The following is a 27,781-nucleotide window of genomic DNA, read 5'->3' on the forward strand; positions in this document are numbered from 1 at the left end:
AGTAAACTCTTAATAGCGAATGATATGTATTGGGTAGTATTGTAAACTCTTCTATATGCTTAATTGTATGCTTGTATGAATGTGATTATATAATTGTGATAAAATAAGCATGATGAAGCTATTGAATCCCAAATCTTGAAAAACCCTTGTTAATGATGATGCCTTGGTATAAAGGAAGGCTTGATGAACTAAAGTAATGAGATTGATGATGCCTTGGTATAAAAGAAGGCTTGATGAACTAAAGTAATGGGGTTGATGATGACTTGGTATAAAAGAAGGATTGATGAATTAATAGAATGAGATTAGTGGAGTGGGTGCCAGTCGCGGCCCGTTTTGGGTCGTGACAAATTAATTTCTTTATTATACTAAATTACTTTATATTATAAACATTTTTATAGATATTTGTGTAACTCATCGATCAATTACGCCGGTCTCATACTGTGCTTGATATTATACATTGACACCAACCTCTGCAGATTTTGCTTCTTCCAACCGTATACTAATTGTTGAAAATTCATTATAATATATAATTAAATATAAGCGTAAGCTTTGATTTAAAATGTGGTTGCATGGAAATAAACTTATCACAATCAGTGACAGAGCAAAAAATTTCACGAAGGTTGTTCAAATATTATAATTAGAGTTGTGCTTCTTAATTAAAATGTGAAGAAAAAAGGGTTTCAAATGTTGATAGCCACAAATCACTAGGCTCCAGTATAGTGTTGTATTAAGGGTGTCCAAAATATGTTATTTAACCCTTTAACTTATCATTTTACTAATATATACCGTATAATTTCCAACGAAGGGTGTCGAATATGTTGTAGCTCTACCCTTGATCACAATGAGTTTGATTGTTTAATTTGTCTGGAAAATGTAGTTGAAGGCAGAATTGTTTAATCACTAGGTCACTAAAATTATCGCTTGGGATTTCATATTTTTAGGGCTCTATTTAAAAAAAAAATACTTATATATATTATTACAAAAAAATTATATGTACTATTTTTTAAAAAAACATGAAAAAAGTACATAAAAGGGAAAAAGAAAAAATATACCCCGAACTATTATAAATGATATGTTGATATCGTCCGTCATATTTCTGAGATATTGATGCCTCTACAATATAAATTAGAGCATATATACAACCTACAGTTTGTTAAAACTTTGATTCATCTATAGGTTTCCGCATGAAAAAAGGCTCATCTTTGAATAACTAAAAGATTAAAAAAACTTTTGATTCATCAAACTTTTAACTCAACAAATCAAATAATTGAGGTACACATAAACTTATCTTGGAATAATCTTTGGTTGTCTATGTAGATCTTGTGTTTCTTTATGTGATTTCTAATTATTTAAGGTAAACATTACTCTCTTCATCCACTTTTAATTGTCATGTTATGTTTTTTAAAAAGTTAATTTCACTAATTTTTAAAAAATTAGATCACATTAATTTGATATTTTAAACAACAAAATTAGATATTAAAAAAAACTATACGAAAAGTATTATAAATTACAACTTCTTTTACATATCAATAAAATAATAAAATACATCATAAAATGTTAATCTAAATTCTTATAGTTTAACTCTAAAAAATAAAACCATAACTAAAATTGTTAGTCTAAATTCTTATGTCATATTTTGTTTTGTACAATTATCTCCATTTTATTACTCTTCTATCTTTTGGTTCGTATTAATATCTTCTCATCATATTTTATAATTAGAAGTGAAGATGGAAACCAACAACTAATTATGCCTTTTGTTTTTAAAAAAATGACAAATATTACAAATAATTTATTTTAAACCGAAATGACAAGTACTTAAAAAGAAAAAAGACTTAGAGTAGTGGACGTAAAAGAGTTACTAAATATAAAAAGTGACATCATTTATAAAGATATAGGAATACAATACTTAAAGAAACCTGCTAACTTACTCTTGAATGACATTTAATGTCCTCTAATTTTGAATATGGACGAATATATATTTAAACTTGTACAAATTTAACAAACTAACACATTCCTTCTATTGGGCATCCCCCGAAAAAAATTGTGTCTGATGAATCGTTTTACGTGTATTATATCACGTAGAATGCACATATTTATTTGTTTAATTTTATATAGCTTTTTAAGTACTTATTTGTTCACATATAAAGTTGAAGATAGATATCAACTAAAATTAGGTTAATTTGTAAAATAAATTAAAATAAAAATAAGATAAATAAATTAAAATGAGAAATATACGGAGAGAGTATATTTTTTTAAATTAATGATGTTTGAAAATATTGCAAGTGCCATTTTCAAACTTGACAGGGTTTTACTTTTACATCCTAATCCGGAGGTCCCGGGTCTAGTCTATTCTACATATATATGACCCTAAATTACTCCTCAACTACCCACAGTTCTTCTTTCTTCGCCATAGCTCAACCTTCACCTCTTCATCTGCTTCAAACTCCATTTCCTAGAACCTTCTCGGCTCTCAAAATCGGAGTTTACTGCTAGCTTCATCTCCATTGTTGATACTAGAACAAGGTGACAAATCTAATCTTTTTGTATTTTCTCGTTTTGCTAGTTCCGGAGAGAAGTTCTTTTCGTTTTTGTAAACTCATTGTACGGTCGTATATACATGAAGATGTAAGCTCAAAATGCATAGTCTATGGAAGAACTTTGAGTTATCCTTGTGTAGATTTAAGTTTTGGCGCTTTCAGGGATTTGAATTTTGATCTGGGATAGTTAATTTATGAGTGTTGTTAGAGTGAGTAAAATCCTTAAATTATGGACTTGGACAATTCTGTCCTGGAAAGATAGCTTTTGGGTTGAGTTAGGTCCAGATACCATATTTTTACATTTATCATTTCAGAGAGTTACTTTCTTTGTTTAAAACAATAGGAATCGAGAAGGAAGATGGCTTTATAAGATTAAGTAACTATAGTTGAGTGCTATATGAGAAAGTAACAGTTTAATTTACTTGCCTTATTATCGGGTGTTGATTTTGCTAAATTAGAACTAGAGCATGTAGGCTTCAACTACCAAATCTGAACTTTTTTTTTGGCTTCTTGGTATATGGAACTTGTTCAACTGATTATTCAACCTATGCAATAAAGCCTGATGGTTAGCAAAGGTAAAAAGTTTAAAACTTTCCTTAACTGTAGTTGCAATGTTTCATGTAAATGAAAAAAGAGTTGTATAATTAATCCACTTTGGATACTTAACATTTTCTGAGAAGTAACATCTATATGTGGTCGGGTGAAAGTTTTGTCGCCTTCGGTGATTTGAATTTGAATAGGAAAACATTTGTCTTTTTCTCTTTGTGAATAGTTGATGTATACGTTGATTTCTTAGATGGTCACTCAACTAATAGTTATTATTTGTGTAAGTAACGAGGACAAAGCTTGTGTGCGTTTTGACGCTTCTTGTTCTTTAGGGATTTTAAAAATGTTGAGCATTCACTTTATTTGGTGTCTATAGTACAAAATGGGTGAATAAAGTGTCAAAATTCATGTCTACTTTAAAAAGGCTGTTGGACTTAGTTTTTGATTTTGAGTGTGTGTGTGTATATATATATACATACATACATATATATATTGTGTATATATATATACATACATACATATATATATATATATATATATATATATATATATAAGAAACTGGCAATTGTTTTGAGTGTAACTTGTGATCTCAGCTATTCGATGGGATTGAAGATTGAAAAAAAATTAGAAACTTCTATTTCCCCAGTGGAGCGTAATATTTTGTAACTGAAGCTGTTTTGATCTCTGAGGCGATTTGTTAGCTACTTTTAGAGTGTTTGCTTGTCCCTGTTTTGAAAAACCCATGAACTGTGTTGGCTATTCCTATATTTTCCTTAAATGGAAGTAGTCACATTGGCACATTTACTGTGAGTTTTAGAGATTCAACTGGAGTTATATGATTCATTTTTCACCCTGGTAAGTCTCTTAAATGAGCGATTGATAACAGGATACGCTTAAAGATCTGAGGAAGTTTCACTGAGAAGTATATTTCGATTTCTGCCAAGGATGTGATGTTTGTACATTTGCATAAGAAAAAGGAGATCAGAGAGAAACTTTGTTCATTGGACCTTTCTCTTTCTAGATTCTTATGCAGATCTTATGCCAAAATCATCCCCGTAACATGTGTTATTGTACCGAAAGAGTTAATCCCCCTAGTACTTGTTAAAGTTTCCAGCTGCCCTTTGCTTTGGGAACTCTGTGCAGTTTAGCATCTGAACTTTATATGCTGAACTGGTACATTATCACCATTAAAGTTAGAATTTACTAATAGAATGAACTTTTTCTACTTTATGCTGTGATACATTCAAATACCAGATATAATCAAATAACACTCGTACTCATACTCCCAGGAGGATGCTTAAAATGCTATAGCTTAAAAGGTGTTACACTTTAAGCATGTTCAAATCAAGTAAAAAACTGTTTTTTTTTTGGTTTAAATACATTGATATTTCGTCTGGATCTCCCTTTTCTCTTGAAATTTATTTTTTGTGAGATAATCACTTTTCCAGTTAAGGGAAAAGGATACAGAGACTAGCAGAGTTTGAGAATTCGTTTCACAACCTATGGCAGAAAGAGCTTCTAGTTTTCTAGATTATGTTATGGCAGAAAGAGCTTCTAGTTTTCTAGATTATGTTTACTTTATTTTTCTGTAGTTTTCATTTCAAGAAACATCAAGGCAACTATGGACAACTGCATGATGCTTATATATTTTCATTCAGAGAAATGAAAACGAAGGACAATGGAAATGTTATTTGCAGCCTACTGGGTCTACCCAAGAAAAAACTTCAGGACTTGTGCAGGAAACACGGGTTATCTCCTTATAAGACAAAACCCAATCTTGTGAGTTCTTTGGTCCCTTACATCAAGGTAAATATCCTAAACAATCTTATTTTTGTAGTGAATAAAAGTGAATATTTTGGGTGAGATTAAATATCTGATAAATGAAAATGAATTCATCAGGAAAGTGTATTCTTGATGTGATCATCTTGAAAATGCCTTATTCAAGTTTCTTGATTGTTTGTAACCTGCTTAGCCAACTTGGATTGACCACTCAAATACAAGTTCATCCTGCTGCAGGGAGCAGATGAGCTTTTATTTAAAGAGATGAAGACAAAGGACAATGGAAATTCCATAGACAGGCTACCTAAGAAAGAGCTTCAAGATTTGTGCAGGAAACACGGTTTATCTCCTTATAAGACAAAGCCTAATCTTGTAAATTCTTTGATCACTTACGTCAAGGTAGATGTTAAAGAGAACATTATTTTTTGGTGAATAAAAGTGAATATTTGGGTGAGATTGAATATCTCATTCATGAAACTGAATTCATTGTGAATTGTATTGTTGATACAATCATCTAGAAAATGTCTGATATAAGTTTCTTGGTGGTGACACACGGACTTCTTAGATGGCTTGGATTGATCACTGAAGTATCAATTTGTCTTGATGCAGGGAGCGGAGAGTTTTTCCTTCAAAGAGATGAAGACAAAGGACAATGGAAATTCCATTTACAGCCTACACAAGAAAAAACTTCAAGAACTGTGCAAGAAGTATGGTTTGTCTCCTCATAAGACAAAACCCGATCTCGTGAATTCCCTGGTCAATTACTTCAAGGTAAATGTTGGCTTTATGTTGATGATAGACAATCTTACTTTTGTGATGAGTGAATGTGGCAATTAGCTGAACATATGATACATGATGATGAGTTCATTATGAATTTGTATAATTGTATTGTGGCAGGATCATCTCCAAATTACTTGATAAGGTTTGTATGTTATTACATCAAGTGCTTAGATGCCCTGGGTTGATCTCTGAAGTACATGTTTTTCTTGATGCAGATAGCAGATGCAGAGACTTCTAAAGGCAAAGGAGGGTACAACATTCTAAATTCTTGTGGTGTGAAGAGCGCAACCGGAGAGACATTGTTTTCAAGATTCATCCCTCATAGTGATGAGAAAGGTTTCAATCAAGGATTTCACAGTTCACAAACAAGTTTTTCCAAGAATGCATTTGCTTCTGATGTTACGTCGATGCATGCACCTTCTTTTGAGTTTTCTGTCTCATCAGAAGATGGAATCAACCTTTATATTGACTTGAATTCGTGCCCAACAGACACTTTTAAAAGATTGGAAAAGAAGGTGTCTGTATGTCACAATCTGCAGAATCACAAATTTCAAAGTTTCTGTCAGGAGATTCAATACCTAGGAAATAACAGACAGATGACTAGTTCATTCCTCTGGAGAACAGATTCAGACAATAGATTTAACAGCAGCCATGCACAAACTTTTTCTTCCGCAGGTTTATGTAGTACTGTTGATGTTGTATGTCACACAGAAAATACAAACGATGCGTCTTTGGGTTTTTCAGCAACGGCAAAATCATGTGATGGTTCTGTAAAAACTTTAAAACATTCAGAAGGAAAAAAGGGAAGTCCATCTTCATTTAGAACCATTTGTGGTGTACAGAACATGAATATCACTGATGTAAATACTTGTATGGGAGAGGAAGAGATAACATGTGTGGGTCTGAATACCTTTCAAGCTTCAAAGAAATCAGTGGCTATTAATAGAACTGTCAATGTTGAGGCTTATAACCCAGAAAACACTACAGAGGTCTTAGATGCTAGGCTATGTAAATCTTTGCATGCATCGTTGGAGAAAGTAGCAATTAGTTCCCCTGCAGATGTGCCAGAGCTAAAACATAATAAAAGTGAAAATCAGAATATGAGGCTAGATGTAAGTTGTCTCAATTCTGAAAGGCAGAGAAATTGTATACCAGAGAAGCTTATAGTGCTATCTCATATCTCTTCAGAAACTGATTTTACTGAGATAGAGGCTACAGATATTGGCAGTCATCATCAACATTCATCATATTCTTCTTCTGGAAAAGATTGCCTTAGACATTTGAGTGATGCAGCAGAGAGCCTCAAAAGTCTGCCCTATTTTAGTGAGGATACCTGTGGCATTTTCCTGGATGACACTCCATCTGCTGCTGGTGGGGTAATATATTCTTAGCATAATCTGGTTCTTTTTGCTATTGTAGCTTATCTAGGTTATTGCTTTGCAAATGTGATTCTATGTAGCTGTCTTTCCTTGTCTATATTTTTAGGTAGTGGGATGACCAACCAGTCTGAAATATAGTTTCGGCTCTATGAATGATGAAACTTTAACTTTTGAAGATTATGTAAATGATATTCTCATGTTTTATATAGTTTCCTCATTACACGTATGTGTATTGTCAACATGTTAGAAATCTGAGTGTACCAGCTTTATTCAAGGCTAGTTCTTCTTTATGTTTTTTTGGAGATGTTTCTTAGCTTGTGACATGACATTCATTAGTAGGGTAGTATCCAATTTGATAAGCATATTACTGGTCTGGTAATTATATGATATTAAATATTGGAATAGTTTGTGCGTTCTAAGCAGCTCTCCTTGCTCTATTTGGATACTCCTCCTTTTCCTCCTCCCTCCCCCCTTCCCCAACCCACTCTAGTACAAGTGTCTGTGGGCTCGCATGGGCTACCACTAGTCAAACCATTGCGAAGACTTCTGCTCAGATTAATGAAATACTCAAATCAAGGATCACTGATGACCACCATACTGGTAGATCTATGAGTTCTGGCTGTATTACCTTCAAGACTGCGCAAGGTTTGAGGGACGCGATCACGAGGATGAACAGCCCAAACAATGATCGTATATCAGTTGTGCAGAACCAGCGGTGGTGGTACTGGTGAGGGACACCATTTGGGTGGTGGAGTGTCTAGAGGTGAGAGACACAAAGGTGAAAGGCTGGTGGCCACAGAGGTGGCTGTGACACCGGAGGTGGATATGGTGGCAGCATTTGTGGTTTGTTACAGTGACAGTATATCACACTGCTGTTGCAGCAGTGGTGCTTTGGATGGAAAGGAATAAGATGATTGGGATTTGGGAGTGAATATGGGTTTATTGGTTTTGATCAAATTTGTATTAGTTCTACTTTGATGTTTGTGTGACCGTTACTTTCGAGCGGTATTGGCTCGATTAAGTGGAAGTTGCATATTTTACAGCTCTTCCATTTCTCAGTTTGCTTACGTTTTATATTTATCCTCTTTTTTGTTGCATCTAATAAGAGATGATCACTAAGCACGTAGAAATTTGTTTTCGCGATTGTCTCAGTATAAATATATTTTGCTTCTTTCATGAAAATCTGAAACAACTTAACATCATGACGTCTTTCATTTTACAGGCAAGGGCCAGCCATGCCGACAGAACAGAAACTTCTAAGTAATCTATCTTCCTTAATTAAGATGCTGTGAATTATAGAATCTGACGACACAAGGATGAAAATTTGTTTTCTGGACTTGTACTCTTGCAGAGAGCTTTTGAAGAAGCAGAAGGAGCAATTATCCCATGGAGGGAAAAAGAGAGAGAGGCATGACGGTGAATCCGATAATGTTCATCATTGTAATGATGGGAGAATTTTGAGAAGTGCAACGCGTCTACAAAATCTTCCCAGAAGATCTATTCGGCTTGTCTCTAAGGTTTGCATTTAGTTTTGCTGCTTCAGTGTTTGATCATTAAATTGACTGAACGAATCAGAAAATGGATTGAACCTGGTTCTCGAATTCAATAAAGAATGGACAACTTATATATACTCTCTCTCCATTTCAATGTGTTTGTCTAGTTTTGATTTTGCATGGAGTTTAAGTCTCTAAGAAAGTACAAGGACTTTTGAATCTTGTGGTCTTAAATTTAAGATATGTAGAATGTACCAAAATGTTCTTTTATCTTGTGGTCTTAAAAAATGCATGTGGAAAGTTATAATTAAAAAGTTGCCAAAAAGGGAAAGTGGCATTCTTTTTGAAACGGAATAAAAAGGGAATTAGGACAAACATATTGAAACGGAGGAAGTCTTATCTAACATTCTTGACTGGAAGTTGGACTACCAAAGGGTTGGGATATTAGGCAACCTGGTACTGTACCATTACTATCTGCTGTCACCATTTTTATTATATGGGATGTAAAAAATGATATCCTCTCACACTGATAAAAAAGGAGATCCACTCACAACTTAGCCATTTCAATATGCCGCTCTTAACCATAAAGCAGACTGGAGGAGCAACGAGATAGAGGGTGAGATTGCATTTACCTTTCTCCTTTAGGTTTGAGGATCAACTTTTATACAGTAGCTAAGTGGGAAAATCATGTGTCCAACTAGTATAAAAAGAGAGTATTCAACTCAGGAGCTAGATTATTCCCTCAATATTTTACTGTAATTATGAATGTATACGATTTGGTAGGTGTATTACAAACTCCAATCAAATCCTTAAATCAAATTCCCTGATGAAATCAATATCATGTAAATATTTTTTTTGACTACAAAAAAAGGATAAATAGTATTTAAATATTGAACTGTCTTAACAGAGAGAATGCTGCAAATGGAAGGATCAGTTCCTATTGTGAAATGATATCCTTGTCTAATCCCATGTATGTAACGTCCCTCCAGAGACCTCCACATAGGTCATAGTAATGTGATCGACCATCCACCTCCTTGGATCTCATATTTGTCTTCTATAATTCTTCTTCACTGGATCATATTGTCCTTGAAAATAAGTATATGTGATTAGATGAAATCTTCTAAGAGCACTATAAATTGTCATTACCGTGGTTAGGGTCCATTCTTCCAGCCAAAGTGAGATAAGGGTCTTTGCAACGCCAGGGATATTCGGTCATTTGATTTTCTATGTCAGAACTCTACATCCGTTCCCAAAGAGGTTCTGGCAAATATTCTTTAGTCTCTGATTCCTGATCCTCATTGTCATGCCCCTTTTTAACTCCATGAAAGGTTTAATTTTTTTTTTTTGCTTTTTGAAGTGACGCTTGCAAAAGAGATTATTTATTTAATGGGGGTTACCTCTTAGAATTGAGTTTGGTGTTTCAAATCACCTTTTATTTTATTTTTTAATAAAAAAGGACGGTATGATCCTTAGTTATTGGTTCGTTGTTCGTGAAAACAAGAAGATCGGGTAAGGAATTCTATTGACCCGGGGAAGGTATTAGGCACCCTCTAGTCCTGTGGTTCTAGCATGGTCGCTTTATTGACTTATATTTGGTGTAAGTTAGTTCATGTTGGATAAAATTGTGTTTATTTGGTTATGCCTATGATTCGATTGATATTGTTTGAACTTTGATTAGTCTTAATTAAGATGTAACCACAACCTTAGCTTCGACATAAACCAGTCAAGGCATATTATCATGACCTAGTCCTGTGTATCACGCCCTAATCTCGAGCCTACTCGCCTTATTAAACCATGACGCTTCTTTTATGTAAGTGTTGGGGTCAAATCGCGTAACCATGACCTTTCTGTTCCATCGACATGTCCATATCCAAGACGTGTAACTGTGACCGCGGTCACTACAATATATTATTCGTGTCGTCGTCTGGCCTATCACTTGATGTATATCATTTATTAGTCTCTCGCAAATCCAAGCTTCTATCTTTGTCCATTTTTGTTCTTATCATTTAATTTTTGCAACTAGTCTTGAATTAATTCGCGACTTATATCGCTTTCTCATAATTGTTCTTTCCACTCTTTTTCTTTTACTTTGCTAGCCAAACATAAGAAGTTTTAGCCCAACCCCCCAACACCAACAACATCCTCTTAGTGACGATAAGAACCTAGAAAAATTTGAAACCCATTGAGTAAATGAGCAACATCTGGGTCACTTCAAAATAGTGAAAAGACAACTCTTTCCATGTGAATTCGGTGTTTTCCAAGAACATGTTGTAGGAGGTGTCTATGTCCAACAATTGGAAGTTAATTTCCAACTCAATGGATCTGATTGTCAGATGGACTCATTTCACCAATGAGTGAGAAAATGTTTTCGGTAAATCCTCAGCTCAAGAAAACCATTTTCGAATTTTTTTGGGGGGGACAAATACAAAAGTAAAAACTATGATGATAATACTATAGAAAGTACCGGCAACAAAAATAGTAAAGATAATCGTAAGTAAAAGAAACAATAATAGTAGTATCTCTGGAGAGTAAGATAAAAATATACTAATATAATGATACTGAAAACTTTACCTTACTCAATTTTTTTTATATATAATGATACTGATGAATAGAAGAGGGAATAACAAGTTAAAAAGAAGTAGGGGGGGTGTCAAGGATCGGACCTAATTTGAATTGGGTTCTATGTCAATCCATTCATGCCTAAACCCATTTTATGAGAATTCAAAATTAAGCCCAATTAATCTCCAATTTCAACCCACTTTAAGACTCTTTATTTGCATTGATGGAATGTATGTTCTTATATTGAATATATGATTCTCTATCTATTTTATATCTTTTAGGATTTATCTATCCATTTGTAACTTTTTTTTTTTAAAAATTCTTGAGTTCAATTTCAAATTGGGGTATAAAAGTTAAATAAAAAATAGGCATAATACATATATTGGACCCTAAACTTGGGTTCAAATTTTAACTTTGACCTCTAACTTTCATAATGCACAAACAGACATTTTAACTATCCAACTTTTAAATAAATAAACAAATGAGTCCTACATGACACAATACATGTAGGACACCACGTAGGACAAAAAATGACATGTAGGATAACATGTAGGATAACATGTAGGACATCTGTGTCTATTTGTTCAACTTTATACAAGTTTAAGTGTTTACTTGTTCACAACCAAAGTTGAAGGACATAAATGTGATTTGAAGCCAAGTTAAAGGGCAAATTTATGTATTATGCCAAATAATATGTTACAATTATTGAGATTAAGTGGGTCAAATTTGGGGGGGGGGGGATGACCCAACCCAATTTTTAGCCCATTTGAACTCAAAATAAACTTGGGTGAGTCAAGACCCAACTCGATTTCTGTATCAACCCATTTAAATATCTTCAATTTTAACTCAACCCGCCTATAGTTAGAAGCATGCTCTCACACAGGAAACACATAAATTACCTCGATTACCTACTAATGCTCTACCCTTATCCTTGACCTCCATGCTTTCCTATCTAGGGTCACTCTCGGTAAGCTGAAGCCTGAAGATGTTCCATGTCATGTATAATCACTTCTCCAAATTTCTTCCTACGTCTTCCTCTACCTCTTCTTAGATTTATCACTGCCAAACTTCCGCACCTCTTCATCGGTTATTCGTTTTCTTTACATGCCCAAACCATCTTAGTCTCCCTTCGTGCATTAGTGCTTCTTGTCCACTAGTGAGGCCGTTCCGATCTTCTCCCGTATATCTTATCCTTCTAGTTCGCCACACATCCTTTTTAGAATCCACATTTCCGCTACGTTCATCTTCTTAACATGTGAATACTTTTTTTTTAAAGAAAGGTAACATTAATTTTGTATACCCTACAAAAGTATTACAACTTACAATATGTGGTTCAATTTATCTTTACAAAAAGTCTAAAACATCAAAACATCTTATGTTTGAGCTAATAATATTTGCTCACACCAAAAATAAAATAGGCCTATGCAAATCATCTTAAGATTCTGTAAGCTGCTTTGTACATACACAAAACACCTGTTATAACTCGTAGGCGAAACTGACCACCAACTACAAGCCGGGACAATCTTCCATCTCTCCTCCTCCTTACTTACATGTTTGAAAATGTGTTATCTTGACTACCCAATACTCTGCCCCATCCAATGTTGCTATGACTATTCTATAGAAGTCTCGGTGGCAAAAGTTTGAGGCCAAACTAATTAAATCTAATACGAAGAGCGAGATGGGTTTACAAGTTTATCTGAAATCCCATAAAAAAAAGTAAAAAGAAAAAGGGCGAAAAGAACAACTATGAGGGAGTGGGATGAGTCGTGAATTAAGACTTGTTGCAAAAATCAAAAGAAAAGAGTGAATAGAAATCTTGGATTTGGGAGAGACAAACAAAATGATATATTTCAAGGGATAGGCCAGCCGAAGGCACAAATAATATGTCGTCCCGATTGAGGTTGCAGTTTTGCGTCTTGGATAATGACCTGTAAATAGAGCGGCAAGATCGTACGGCAAGATTGTAGTTGCACGTCTTTGACCCAAACATTTCAATAAAATAATCTAGTGTAATCAAGATGAACATTAATCTATCAGTATAACATATAAATTTGTTAATTTAGTGGATTAGTTATGCAAGGATCAACACATGGATCTTTTTTCCAATGAATAATATATAAATTTTTATGCATCATTAATAATACATGAATATATATGTTGTAAATTTATAGTATGGTTGGAATGGACTGGTCGTCTAATCATATGGACTTGGGAAATCCTTTACCTCATGAGCTAACTTTTGGGGTTGAGTTAGGGTCAGGTGCCATATCTTAAATGGTATCAAAGCCAAGTCCATCTCTATTTGGGCTACCCGTCCATGTGCTAGTTGGGCCTAAGCGTGAAGTGGGGTGGGGTGTTAAGTGGGTAAATGTTCCACATTGGTTGGGAAATGGACTGGTGATCTCTTTATATGGACTTGACAAATCCTCCCCCGAGAGCTAGCATTTGGGGTTGAGGCCAAGGTGTCATATCTTACTGTACGTATAGTTATGCTCGATTAATAGTACGTGGATTGTCATGCAAAATTGTGATGCCAAATTCAAGAATTAAATTTACTCAATAGTATGCTTTTAAAAGTTCTCTTTAAAACTTTTATACAAATTATGAAAATACTTGCTTATCCATGTATATATATAGAAAAATATTTTTTAATTTGATTTTTTGTGCAGCGACTGGCGGCATGTAATTCCCAAGTGTTAAAGAGATCTGCCTATGTAAAGATTAAACTCAGTACTGGTTTACAACACACATGTTCTTGTAAGTACAAATCCTGAAATTCAGCTTCGAGTAGTTCACGAGGTGAATACATTATGTTTTTTGAATCCTTCATCTTAATATTGTTTGTTTCCACTTCCTATTAAGTTTATCGTTTATTGAGCAAACATGTTAATTCTGCTCTAACTTTCTCAAAAGCTTTTCTTGAACGCGAGTGCCTAAGAATGGACACATGTCATACACTTCAATTTGAGTAAATTTCAGCTACAGCAGTTTTAAGAATGTAGATTCAAGAGTTAGTCTAATAAACTCAAGAAGTTCACTGAAGGTTTTTAATTTTATGCTGTCTGCTTTGTAAATTTTGTGAAATCAATTAATGTGACACTCAAAATCTATTTTGATTTCTGACCGTTTTGTTTTAGCATGCATCATGCTTAGTTCGGACTCTTAGAATCATGTATGTGGAGTCCTTAAGGCTTAATCTCACTTTCCTAACTGGTTTTAACTTGCTGCAGGAGGTTCCTTTATTCTGTATTCAACAACATACTCACTGTAATCCCACAAGTGGGGACTGGGGAAGGTAGGATGTACGCAAACCTTATCTCTATTCTGTATGCAAGAGAAAAATTTATTTTGAGGTCAGGTCAAGTTGTTTAACGTTATCTATTTTTCATTCTGCTAAATGACATTTTTATTTTGCCCATCTTTTCTTTGTGATGCCTTTTTTTAAAACTTTGCACACTTTGTTGTTTGTTCTAAACCAGTTTGTGTCACTCAATCGGAACTCTGCTGCTTCAAATTAAGAGGGGAATGGACACCTCCAGTTTCCCCCGAATGTAGTTATAGTTTATAGAAATAATTTATCGATCTTTATCCTTTGTCACAGCTTTTCTCCAATTGTCCACCCTATGCTAGTTACACTAAATGCTCTTCTTCCTCAAATCATGAGGCGAGGATTACAGGGTTGGTCTTATCCCCCCTGCCCGCGACGTGGGGAATGAGGGAGCTTGTCTTTCTTACTGCTTTTTGTGATTGGATATTAGTTTTCTTTAAAAGTAATATAGAAAGAGTTAATGGTTATTTAATCAACCAAAGAAGAATTGTGAAAGGTCAGTAACAGTAATGGTGAAAAATTCAAGGTGATGGAGGAAGGAGAAGAAAGAGGGTCCATTGAAGATTTGAAGTTTACTGGCGGATATAGTACTGAAGGATCCATTCAATCTAAGAGTTTCTGGTTGTCATTCTGTACCCCAAATCATAATAGTAGAAAGTGAAGCATGCTTCTAAGAAACAAGAAATATTTCAAACACACAGAGAATTATCACAATGAGGGAATGGAATAGAAGCAAGATAGAGCTTCTAATGTGTTCTTGGGATTTTAATAGATAGATATCAAAACAAAGTAGAAATGAGAAGAAAGTAGTTGGATTTCCTTCATTAACTTGCAAATAAGAAGTAGAATTTTTTAAATCTCTCTTCACATCACTTGTTAAACAGAATAGAGGATAAGAGATACATTATAAACCTTTAGATCTCTAGAGGACCTGTAGTATCAATCAGAACTTTTATTAAACATTACTGTAGGATAAAAGACTGGAGGTAATTTTATCCCGCACAAAATGTGTACACAGAAATTTATAACATGAAAATGAGGGACTAAAACTTTTCTATCCAGATTCTTTGGGAGAGGAGCCAAAGAACATGAAATAAAGAGTTAGAAAATATGACAAACTATTTACAAGTCGTAAACCTACGAAAAGAGCAGGAAAACTCGTTTTTATCTGTGTTGTTTTTTTCTATTCAAATAAACATAACAGTGCAGAAAATGAGTGTTTTTTTCTCTCTATTTTTCGTTTTCTGATTTTGGATCTAGTATTCCAAGTTCACTTGATTGACTAATTAACATTAGCATCAAGTTGGCTTATTAAGGTGGTAAAGGCTCCATCCCAGAAACTTCTCTAAGAACTGTCCTCAGACCTTTGTTCAAAGGGTACGAGATTCCAACCTCCAAGGTCTTGTTAATTTCCTTGTTAACTCAATGCTGCAAATCCACCACTTTTCATCATCTGCTTAAACTCTATAAAATTCACCATTCCATCTCCATCAGCATCCACTTTCTTAATCATCCGCTTGCAATCATCAACGGTCCGCCCTTGCTTGAGACCAAGTGATGCCAAGACAGATTTTAATTCATCCACCGTAATGTATCCGTCCCCATTTTGGTCGAACACATTGAAGGCCTCTCTGATGTCTTCCTCCTCATCTCGCTCTTCCATTATGGTCTCATATAGAGCACCAAATTCATCAATATCGATGTAGCCATCACCATTCACGTCAATCTTGTTGATCATCTGCGCCAGATCCGAATCAGACATGAAGATCCCCATGTTCTCTAACGAGTCATTCAGCTCCTTTTTCGTAATCCTTCCATCACCGTTCCTGTCGAACATATGAAAGACACGCTTGAGCTCATCTGTCTCCATTATTCTGTGGTTAAACAACGATATAGTTATTGATTTTCACGCCACTGATTGTAACTTTTGGGAGAAGATTAAATGGCCTGAACTTTTTGGACACAAAGGAGAGAAGAATTGTGTCAAAGAGGTGTCTTAGACAGAAAATTCTCAACAAAATGGTTGGTAGTGGCATTCTGTTGTGTGTGCAACACTTATTATTGTGTGGTGATTTTGGCTTCTTGGTTGAGAAAATTTTGGAGAGGAGCTTGGTAATTTTTTATTTATTTATTAGTATTATCATAATATTCATTTTTTTCCCTTGACCCACCTTTTGACATATGTCGCCTCCCGGTTTGATTTGAGCAGTCAATCACAATTGAGATAAATATGTTTTTGACTTGTTCTGTATTTTACCAGTAAAAAGTATTTGTTCCTTTGTATTACATTTGAATGAAGGAAACTTGCATTCAGAAAATAGATTGACTTAGAGAAACAAATTTGAAGAATTCTTGATTTTTCTCAAGTATGTCCATGTCTTCCTCTACCAACCCAAGCCATACTTCTATTCCCTTCCCATCACTAGTGTCCATTAAAACAACCAAATTGGGAGCTACGCTTCCCACAGATGCCATTTTGGCCTACCCCATCTAAAATCAATATCATAGAAAGGAAACTTGCATAAACTAGTGGAGCCAAGTATTCGCTCTTCTTTGTTCATTGTTCTTACTCTATCATCCATATTCTTTACATCATAGCTATGTTTAGTCACATTCTTTATTGAATCTTGAATTTTTTTCACTAGTAACTTATAGTCTAATGGCCCCTCAGAAACTTCCCAATTTGCCTCAACCATATGAATGATAATTCCCATGGTTTGTTGAGGTAATGGAGGTTGAGTTCTTCTCCTTAAGTCTATTGGAATTCGAATTACATAATTCTTGATACTATTATTATTGTTCCTTTTCTGCATAGCTGCAATAACTGCTTCCCATACAAAGGCTAGCACAGCCTCTACTCGAGAAGTTGAATGTTCTGCATTCATATTCAGAGCCAAAATATTGGACTCATTGAATACGAATCTTCTCGCTGCCATTTTTGGTTGAAGTTGATCTTTTTTCCCAAATTGGAACATTGAAAAACTATGTGTTTTATCGAAAAATATTATCGAAAAGAGTTCGTTTTGTTTTTTTCCTTTTTTTAAAGATATTTTCGACTTTTAGGAGTCGCCACTTAATTTTTTAAGGAAAATTAAGAAAACTTATTTTTCAAACAACTTAAACAGGAAAATTGTTTTGAAAAACATTTTAAGGGTTCGGGATTCCTATTAGCGTCTTAGGAAGGTGTTGAAAACACCTAAGACGCTCCGCTAACTACGGTTTTCCGGCGATTAACAATTTGACTATTTTATAGATTTTTGCGAATTTTAAAGTTAGATTACTTAAATCTATTCGAACTTGCAAATTTAAAATATTGTTGTTTTACGATTTGATTTTAGTTTTAAGTTTGATAAAATAAGAGGCGTTCGATGGGGTTTGGAGTTTTTCTAACCCTAACTAACAACATTAAGCAAAACACATAAACAAATAGTAAAGTGGGAGAGAGAGAGAGAGAGATTTTTGGGTCCAAATTCGGGTTCTGTTCGCCTTGACCGAATTTTGGACCCACCTGCTTTTGGGTTTTTGATCAATTTCCTGTCCTAGTCTAAACATACAAAGAAATATGAGAAAGTAAAAACGACATGGGGCTTATGCCCCTTACAAATAAAAATACAAAAATAAAAATGAAGAAACTCTTTAATCCATTTCTTCAAGCTCTTCAATCTTCATGGCCTTTGACTTTTTACGTTTGCCTCAACTCGATAAAGGAATTAAGCCTTTACGGCTCTTCCAAATGCATAGAAGAAAACGAAGTCCCAAAATGGACTCGGGAGGCAATTTCACATGCGATTAAACAAAATGGAGTTAAGAAAGGAACGTGAAATCTTAACACAAAACAAAAAAAAAAAAGCAAAAAAAAAACAAAGCATCATTAACATAACATAAAATGACAATACACTAACTGACATCAACCACAATGTTAGGTGTTGTAATATAATTTAAACAGAACACAATCACTCCCACATGTGACTAAATCACTCACCAAATTAGTGTAAGAAAATGACAACATAAAAGGATGACAACATCACAACATGCAAATCTTTTATTTTCTTGACAAACACAAAAACCCCTGATGATAGTAAAATGCAAATCATGATTTTTAGGGACTTAAGAAGATGGAAGACAGATTTTGAGATACTAAAATGAAATGGAGGGTTTGCACATGCACAAACCCACAAAATAACATTAATAAGGTAATACATGAATGACATGAATGAGCAGGGGGTCTCGACATTTACAAATTCATTTGAACGAGCAAGAGAGGGGGAACAAATACTTTAACAAATAATAAAAACTTCAAAGGGAAACGCAATGTCAAATACTACAACTTTGGATCAAAAACGTAGAAAGAATAATGTAAACTATCGATTAACCAAAGTGAGGAAGAAGTCATACATTAACCCAAGTAAACTCTAAGACATATTGGCATTACAGAGGGTCAACATAAATCCAGAGCTAAGGAATATAACTAAATTTCCAGTAGGGTAATGAACACAAGATAAGCATGCTATCAGAAATCTAAAATGGCCAATCAACTTGATCTATATGGGCGAAATCCTTTCATGTTCGAACCGAGATGTTGGCAAATAACAAACACATGAAGTCACAAATGCCAAACTACTATGATCTAAACGAAACTAACGGAGATATGGGCATAACAGGCAGCCAACGAAACAGAACAAGAGCAAAGCAAAAAAAAAAAAACAAAAAACCAAAGGCAAAGAGGTTTTACTGGTGATATACATATATATATATATGCATCAAAACACAATAGAGATAAATAATAAAGAAAACAGAATAATAATAAATGAACAGAGTTCCTCGTGCGCGCACAAACTTGAAATCGAAAACAGGATACAAATAGAGGATAGATTTTACCTTTCGAGAGCAACAAACAGGGACGAGATGAGCGGGTGCGAACTGTTCCACCACACGAACACGAACGGAGCTTAACCTCAGGCGGGATATCACTGCGAGGCTGGATTCGAGAGGCAACTTGACAGCAATCCAAACAACGAGACAGAAACAGGAAAAGAAAATGGAAAAGCAGGCGGAGTTCACTGTCGTCTGTGAATTTCTTTAAAACAAACGGAGAAGGAAACAAAATACTCTCTCAAAATTTGTCTCGGCCCTTCGTGATAGAACTCTCCCAAAAAATTCCCATCTAAAAATTCCAACCAAAATCTAACCACGAAAAATCTAAACCCCACTGTTTTCCTACAGCGAACAGAAAAGAATCAGAATATTCTCGATAATAATTTTTGTACTCCTCGTGATATACTCTCTAATTCTCAAAGAAAAATCGTCCAACCCCCCTTCTGAAGAGGGAGGGGGGTTTATATAGGAGAAGAAAACTTAGGGTTTTCGAGGGGAAAGGCTTGCGGAAACCCTCAGGCCCATTCCGAATTCAAGTCCCCAAACCCTATCCGCATGTGAAGGAATATCCCGTTTTGATGCCGAATTCCCAACGGATGGGAGGTGAGGTGGAGGGTCGAGATGAGTTCGTGGTACTGGCGAGCTTCGTGGCGCAATCTCGGCATGGCAAGGACGAAAAACGCGTCTGCAAAGCTGAACAATCCAGCCTGCCCTGCTGCGAGGCGTACTGGCGAGGGAGAGAGGAGTGAACGCGTGAGGAGACGCGGTGAGAGAGGTGAGAGAGGGGGGTCTGTGCGTGAGGGAGACGCGAGTTTTGCGTCTGTTTCTCCGAGAATTTGTCGCGTCTGAGGGGGGGCAGGTTTCTGGGAATTAATTTGTTGTCTTTTCTGAAAAGGGCGTGGTGAGAGGAGGAAGAAGGAAGAGGAGAGGGGTCTGGGTCAGGTCGGACGGGTAAAAGGGGACGGGGCGGGTTAGATTTTAAGTTAGCGGGTCGCCTGGGAATATTGAATGGGCTGGGAATTGAGATGAGTGTTGGGCCTGGGGTTAATTTGTGGGTGGGCCGTCTGAAGTTTTAGGATAGAAGAGGGGATTTTTAGGATGGGAGAAAAAATTAAATTGGGTTGGATCAAACTATTGGGCCGGGAAGAGGGAGTGGGCCTGGGACGTGGATTGATAATTAAAGGGAAAAGGGTGGAGTGGGCCTACGAATTGGGCTGGTAAGTTGGAAGAAGACCCAAATTTGGTTCTAAGGGAAAAGAGTTAAGTTTAATAAATAGTCAATTGATTTAAAGTAAAACGAATTTGGTATAAATTTATTAACGAGCTTATTTATTTAGTAATATAATTATTTAAACTATAAGATAGTTGATTCAAAATAATCATAGTTTAAACTAAATTATTTAAATAGAATACTTACTAAAATTTAAAATATTTTGAGAAATAATCGTAAAATATAGCAATTGTATACGTGATCATGTAAAATATATAGGCTATCTAAAAATTATAAGAAAAAAAAAATTGACAAAAGTACTCAAAATAATATAAAATTCATATGTTATTATTTTTCATTCGCGAAATTTATACGACTAATTAATTTTAATTATTTGGAAAATTTAGGAAGCTCGATAATTAATTTATACCGACACGGGTCAAAAATTGGGTGTCAACAACTGTCCCTCATTTTACTTGGGTTGATGCAAGCAACTCGAGGAAAATGAAATTGACCAAACCAATTTTGACCAACCCCATTCATTTTTTAAAAAGGAAGGATTCGACAAGGGTTAGGAATTATTGGCGAACCCTTGCAAACGGTCTCCTACATATCTCAGGCTATATGAGAATTCAGGCCACTTGTAGTTCAATAAGCTTGATTTACCGCATGATTTTGAAAGAATCAAAAGCCACCTCGATACAGAATTATGAAAGTATCGAAATGCTCGAGAATAGAATTCGAGAGCGAATATTGGAATACAGCCGAGTTTTCAACGTCAAATCCGCCTACATATCCCTAAACTTTCGGAATCAGGCTGTGTGTAGTTCAACTCAATCGGTGGAAAAGGAAACCTATTATGCTAGATAACCTTCGATTTTGGACAAGTGACAAGTTAAACGAGTATGAAAAAGAGGCTTGTAACCTCTTAGCCATGAATGTGGCGCGCTTCACACCTATAATTAAGAGCTTACACAGACATAATTTCCGAAACTCTTGACGCATTGTCACTCAGATTGGAAACTTGCCTCCGATAAAACTAAACTTCCGGATGCGAGAGAGAAACTCACAGAACTAAGGCAAAACGACCTCCAAATAATATACCAACTTGATCGATAATAACAAATAGTAAAATAACTGTCTCTTCTAGGTAATGCGTTGTCTTGATTGACAATAATTATCTTGTTTTGATGACGTAATGCAAATAGCGTCCTCTACAGAAATCGTGAAATCTTTGCTGAGATTCCTGTTTGATTCACCTTTGAATCTGGCCAGACACTTTGTAAATTTCATATTGTTGGGAATGACTTGAAATAAACAAACACATTCAGAAGCATCTTGATACAAACTATATGAACTGCCTCCTGCTTTTTGTAAAATCACTGGTTTTAGAGATAGTTTTCTTCTCTTTGGGAGCTCTCCGTATTCATCCGTCGGGAGAATTCGGCCGATTTCAAAGCAAAACTATAAACCTGCATCCACAAAAAAATTGTCAGTTTTTAAAACATACTGATCTGTGTTGATTTCTTCAGCTGTTTGCTCCTTGTCTTGATATCTCCGGTTGATTTCCCGATTTCCCGACTCTTGATAGATAAGAAAAAATATCTTATGCCAAAACAAATGAAACATAAAAGGGAAACTTTAAGAGAAATAAGAAATCTTAAAAAAACGTCTTGAAAAAGTCACTGCCAAGTCATGTCATATCAGGCTTAACGAGCTCCTTTGAGTCCGACATTCGCTGATGAGTTTCAGAGGCACTCCGGACTTGTAGGGAAAACCCATAACGAAATTTTGAGGCCATCCTTAAAATTTATGTCCCAGTTTACTGTCCTACTTATCTTTCTACTGTAACTGAACAGATCGCGGGATTTTTGAGATCCTCTCAAAAATTCTGTCCCAGTCGCAAATTTCAAAACGTCTTTTGTTTGATCCGCTGAAAAGAAGGCTTCTTCTGGAGAATTTTGGAGTCCCTCTCAAAAATTCTGTCCCAGTTTCTATTGTAAAGGGGAATAGAAATCTTAAGAGATGTGACCAAACCCTTGTGGCGCCTACGTATCCCGTTGAGGCAGGATTCAGGTCAAACGTAGTTCCCGTTAAAGATTAACAAAAATAAAATTTACAAAGAAATCGATCGAGGCCGACAAAGGTCGCCTACGTATCTCATTCTTGAGAATTCAGGTCGAACGTAGTTCAGATACAAAGAAATAATTTAAGGGGATAAATGGGGTGACCGAAGCCGACAAAGGCAGCCTACGTACCTCGTTCTCGAGAATTCAGGTCAGACGTAGTTCATTATAAGAGGGATAATAATTCGAAATAAATACAAGCAAACAGAAAGATTACAAGTAAATACCAGAAAAATGCAAAATGAAACTTCACGCATAGTATTTCTTGACAGCATCTGAGTTGATAGGTTTGGGCCATACAGCGCCATCCATCTCTGACAAGACCAAAGCACCTCCAGATAATACTTTACGAACCATGTAAGGACCCTGCCAGTTTGGCGCGAACTTTCCTTTGTACTCGTCTTGATGAGGAAAAATACGCTTAAGAACCAACTGACCAACTTCAAAATTCATGGCTCTTACTCTTTTGTGAAAAGCGCCAGTCATTCTCTGTCTGTACAACTGGCCATGGCAAACGGCGACCATTCTCTTCTCATCAATCAAGGCTAGTTGATCAATCCGTTTGCTAACCCATTCGGCGTTACTTAATTCAGCTTCTTGGATGATCCTCAATGACGGTATCTCGACTTCAACAGGCACGACTGCCTCTGTTCAATATACTAGCAAGTATGGAGTAGCCCAATCGATGTTCTGACCGTCGTTCGATAACCTAGCAAAGCATATGGCTTCTACAGCTCCGTTCATTTGGGGGCGATAAGCAGTTGACTTTCGATGAATAATCTTAAATTGGTCACATATCTCTTTCATCAAATAACTGTTGAGATTTGCCCCGTTATCAGTAATGATGGATTCTGGAACTCCAAATCTGCATATCAGATTGTTGCGGACAAAATCGGCCACCACTTTCTTGGTTACCGACTTGTAAGAGACTGCTTCCACCCACTTGGTGAAATAATAAATGGCAACCAAAATGAATTTGTGTCCATTAGAAGCGACCGGCTCTATAGGACCGATGGCATCCATTCCCCAAGCTACAAATGGCCAAGGTGAACTCATAGCGTTAAGTTCGTGAGGTGGCACCCGTATCAAATCGCCGTACACTTGACATTTGTGGCATTTTTGCACGAATTTGCAACAATCATTCTCCATAGTCATCCAAAAATAACCAGCTCGAAGAACCTTTCTTGCCAAAGTAAGCCCGTTCATGTGTGTGCCGCAAACTCCAGCGTGTATCTGTTCAATAAGCCTCACAGCTTCAGCAGCATCCACACATCTCAAAAGACCCAAATCTGGAGTCCTCCTATACAGGACTTCTCCATTCAGAAAGAAATTGAGAGCCATACGACGTATCGACTTCTTCTGATTAGATGTAGCGTCTTTTGGATATGTCCCAGACTCCAAGTATCTCTTTATGTCAAAATACCAAGGCAAACCGTCTGGTTCTGATTCAACGTGCGAACAATGGACTGGATGTTCCTTCAAATCTATATACAGCGGGTCGATGTAATCAGTATCCGGATGTTTGATCATCGAAGCGATGGTGGCAAGAGCATCAGCTAATTCATTTTGTATTCTGGGAGTGTGTCTGAACTCGATCTTGCGAAACCTTTTACACAGATTTTGCACATACTGTACGTAAGGTACAATTTTCGGGTTCTTCACAGCCCATTCTCCTTGAACCTGATGAATCAAAAGGTCTGAACCTCCAATAACCAGTAACTCGTAAACATTCATGTCAATGGCCATTTTCAAACCAAGAATACAAGCTTCGTATTCAGCCATGTTGTTTGTACAATTGAATCGTAGTTTAGCTGCCATAGGATAGTGCTGACCAGATTCCGATACTAGGACTGCTCCAACACCTTTACCTTGGTGATTTGTCGCTCCGTCAAAGAATAATCTCCAACCTGGATACGCTTCAGAAATATCTTCACCCACAAATGACACTTCTTCATCGTGAAAATACGTCCTAAGAGGTTCATATTCTTCGTCAACGGGATTTACTGCAAGATGATCGGCCAAAGCTTGTGCCTTTATTGCCTTCTGAGTCACATACACAATATCGAACTCACTCAACAGCATTTGCCATTTAGCTAACTTTCCAGTCGGCATCGATTTCTGGAAAATGTACTTCAATGGATCCATTCTGGAAATAAGATATGTAGTATATGAAGACAAGTAATGCCTCAATTTCTGGGCAAGCCACGTCAGGGCGCAACATGTTCTCTCCAGCAAAGTGTACCGAGACTCGTACGGAGTAAACTTCTTGCTTATGTAGTAGATAGCCTTTTCCTTCTTCCCTGTCTCATCGTGTTGACCAAGTACACATCCAAAGGCACTATCCGAAACAGACAAATACAACAACAAAGGACTCCCCTCTCGTGGAGGAACCAATACTGGTGGGTTAGACAAATAGCTCTTGATAGCGTCGAAAGCAGTTTGGCACTCCTCAGTCCACTTAGTCGGGGCGTCTTTCTTCAACAACTTGAAAATAGGCTCACATATCACTGTTGATTGTGCTATAAACCGACTGATATAGTTTAACCTCCCTAAGAAACTCATCACCTCTTTTCTCGTTTTCGGCGGAGGTAACTCTTCAATTGCTTTGATCTTTTAGGGGTCAAGCTCAATGCCTCTTCTGCTGACTATGAACCCCAACAACTTCCCAGCTGGGACTCCAAAAGCGCACTTGGCGGGATTTAGCTTCAAGTTGTACCGACGCAAAACGCTCAAAGAATTTTCTCAAGTGTGTCAAATGATCTGAACTCTCGTGGGATTTGATAATGACATCGTCCACGTACACTTCAATTTCATTGTGAATCATGTCATGGAAAATAGTCGTCATGGCTCTCATGTAAGTGGCACCGGCGTTTTTGAGGCCGAACGGCATCACCCTGTAGTGATACACACCCCAAGGCGTAATTAATGCCGTTTTTTCCGCGTCTTCTTCATCCATCAAAATTTGGTGATAACCTGCGTAACAGTCCACAAACGACTGCATCTCATGTTTGGCACAATTGTCAATCAGAATATGGATATTAGGCAAGGGAAAGTTATCCTTCGGACTAGCCTTATTGAGATCTCTATAATCAACACAAATCCTGATTTTCTCGTCTTTCTTGGCGATCGGGACGACATTGGCCAACCAGGTTGGATATTGCGTTACCTCCACCAATCGAGACTCTATTTGCTTCGTGATTTCTTCCTTAATTTTCAGACTCAATTCAGGCTTGAATTTTCGAGTCTTTTGTTTCACCGGTTCAAACCCTGGGTTGATAGGTAGCTTATGAGATACAACATCAGTACTCAACCCCTGCATGTCACTGACTTCCCAAACAAACACATCACTGTATTCGGCAAGCAAATGAATCAGGCTCTCCTTCTGAGTTTCATTCAGATAGGTGCTCATCTTAACTTCTTTAACACATTTCGAATCTCCCAAATTCACCGTTTCTGTCTCCTCCAGATTCGGTTTACACTGATCCTCGAACTGTCGAAATTCCTCTGCAACATAATCAGGTTCCCCATTTTCTTCTTCAAAGTCGTCAACCTTGTCGTCATTTGTCTCATTTTGCTCATTTAGCTCATGACATGACATGACATGACATTGGCATGCCTGTAACTTATGTTACTGAAATCACAAACAGACAAAATTAGAAAAATAAAGTATAACAAGCAATTAAATAAACAAAGTTAAAAATAAGGAGGCTTTCATTTAAAACAGAAATGCAAACTTTGGTCATGGCACAGGGCCATGTCGCTTTTAAACATCACAACGAAAATTCAAAATTCGAACAATTAAGAAAGATGCAGAAATGGTGGGTCTCGGGCCTCTTCCGGACAACCACCGATTTTAGTATGCATAAAATAACTCCTTTCTACCAAAGAGTTCGGGACATCAGGATTGGCGTGGAAGTCCAATTCTGCAGCATCTCCCCTGGTTCCGCATCACGAATGCCAGCTGGCTCGACCTCCTCCTCGATGATAGCATTGATCTCCTTGAAAAGGTCTTAGATTCCTTCCCCACAGTCTTCAGGCTCGGCATGCTCCCGGACTGGAAAGGATTGGTACAGATGCGGGATCGGTTTAGCCAACTCTTGATCCTTTTTCTTCTTTATCTTCGCATCGTCGTCTGCATCCCCAAACCATATTTTGATCCTTTAGCAAGGACTGGAACTGGCTTGATGATCCCTTGGGCATTTCTTCCCAATCCGAAACCTGGTTCGAACCCGTTCTGCAGCATTACCGTGGCGATCATTCTGTACACGGCTGGCATGGGAGTCTGCGGGGCCAAGCCCTTATCGATGGCATTTACCAACTCCACCGTGTAAAAATCCGAACCTTGCGGCGTCTCGTCGAAGACCGGCACCTGCTTGCCTGAGTGGCTCCTTTCACCGTGAATAACTAGCTCCTCATTTTTCCATACCAGCTTCATCATTTGGTGGAGAGTGGAGGGGACGGCTCCAGCCATGTGAATGAATGGCCTTCCCAAAAGAAGGTTATAGCTGGTGTCGATATCCAACACTTGGAACTTCGCGTCGAACAACGCGGGGCCCATTTGGAGGGTCAGGTTTACCGCCCCTAATGTGTCTCTCTGCACACCGTCAAATGCCCTTACATTAACCTGGTTTTGCTCTAATTTTCCGAGGTCAAACCTCAGCTGCTTCAATGTGGACAAGGGGCATATGTTCAAACCAGATCCATCGTCTACCAAAACACGAATGACGACCTTTCCGCGGCATATCATAGTGACGTGTAGAGCTTTGTTATGGGATCTCCCTTCGGCTGGCAGTTCATCATCGCAGAAACTGATGCGGTGTCCCCGAATGACTTAGTGAATCATGGCTGCTACGTTATCGCTGCTCGTACCTGAGGGCACATATGTGTCATCCAGGGCTTTCATCAAAGCCTGTCTGTGGGACCAGGAGCTCATCAGTAGGGCCCACACAGAAATCTGGGCCGGAGTCTTCTCCAAGTGTTTGACAATGGAGTAATCTTTAGGCTGCATCCTCCTCCAAAACTCCTCGGCTTCTGCTTCACTTATTGGTCTTTTGGCATGATCTTTCTTTTGTCCTCTGAAAGCAAGCTCATCAGGAGTGTAGCATCTGCCAGATCTAGTCATGCCTTGGGCCACGACCGTTTCTATGACAAACTTGGGTTTGGCGACAG

General features: G+C 36.9%; 3 protein-coding genes across 8 annotated transcripts in view; 1 reads left to right on the forward strand and 2 right to left on the reverse strand.

Annotated features, from left to right (window-relative positions):
* The first annotated feature begins 2,316 nt into the window (after window positions 1-2,316).
* LOC107018598 overlaps window positions 2,317-27,781 on the forward strand; it is a 56,314-nt gene continuing 30,849 nt past the window's right edge. The window contains exons 1-9 of one of the 6 annotated variants that reach the window (XR_003578492.1): window positions 2,317-2,523; window positions 4,742-4,889; window positions 5,100-5,261; window positions 5,472-5,633; window positions 5,858-7,018; window positions 8,244-8,281; window positions 8,373-8,538; window positions 13,743-13,872; window positions 14,304-14,368. Coding sequence is in view for 4 of the 6 variants with exons in the window: in XM_015219120.2 (XP_015074606.1) it covers window positions 4,746-4,889; window positions 5,100-5,261; window positions 5,472-5,633; window positions 5,858-7,018; window positions 8,244-8,281; window positions 8,373-8,538; window positions 13,743-13,847 (1,938 nt within the window). In the remaining 2 variants the exon portion in view is untranslated. Of the gene's footprint in view, window positions 2,524-4,675; window positions 4,890-5,099; window positions 5,262-5,471; window positions 5,634-5,857; window positions 7,019-8,243; window positions 8,282-8,372; window positions 8,539-13,742; window positions 13,873-14,303; window positions 14,588-27,781 lie in introns of those variants that run through there. The other 5 variants (XR_003578493.1, XM_015219120.2, XM_015219122.2 and 2 more) reach the window with 5 other exon arrangements.
* On the reverse strand, window positions 15,198-16,438 carry LOC107018599 (calmodulin-like protein 3). Its single transcript, XM_015219123.2, has one exon. The coding sequence runs from the start codon at window positions 16,269-16,271 to the stop codon at window positions 15,819-15,821; it is 453 nt and encodes a 150-aa protein (XP_015074609.1). The 5' UTR covers window positions 16,272-16,438; the 3' UTR covers window positions 15,198-15,818.
* Window positions 16,855-17,337, reverse strand: LOC107019743 (vinorine synthase-like). The gene has a single exon (XM_015220121.1). It carries the CDS (start codon window positions 17,335-17,337, stop codon window positions 16,855-16,857), a length of 483 nt encoding a protein of 160 aa, XP_015075607.1.

The sequence above is a fragment of the Solanum pennellii genome, chromosome 5 (genome assembly GCF_001406875.1).
Source record: "Solanum pennellii chromosome 5, SPENNV200".
NCBI lineage: Eukaryota > Viridiplantae > Streptophyta > Magnoliopsida > Solanales > Solanaceae > Solanum > Solanum pennellii.

Excerpts from the sequence above, each read along its gene's own strand:
- LOC107018599 (XM_015219123.2), bottom strand. The coding sequence starts at position 16,271 with ATGGAGACAGATGAGCTCAAGCGTGTCTTTCATATGTTCGACAGGAAC.
- LOC107019743 (XM_015220121.1), bottom strand. The coding sequence starts at position 17,337 with ATGGCAGCGAGAAGATTCGTATTCAATGAGTCCAATATTTTGGCTCTG.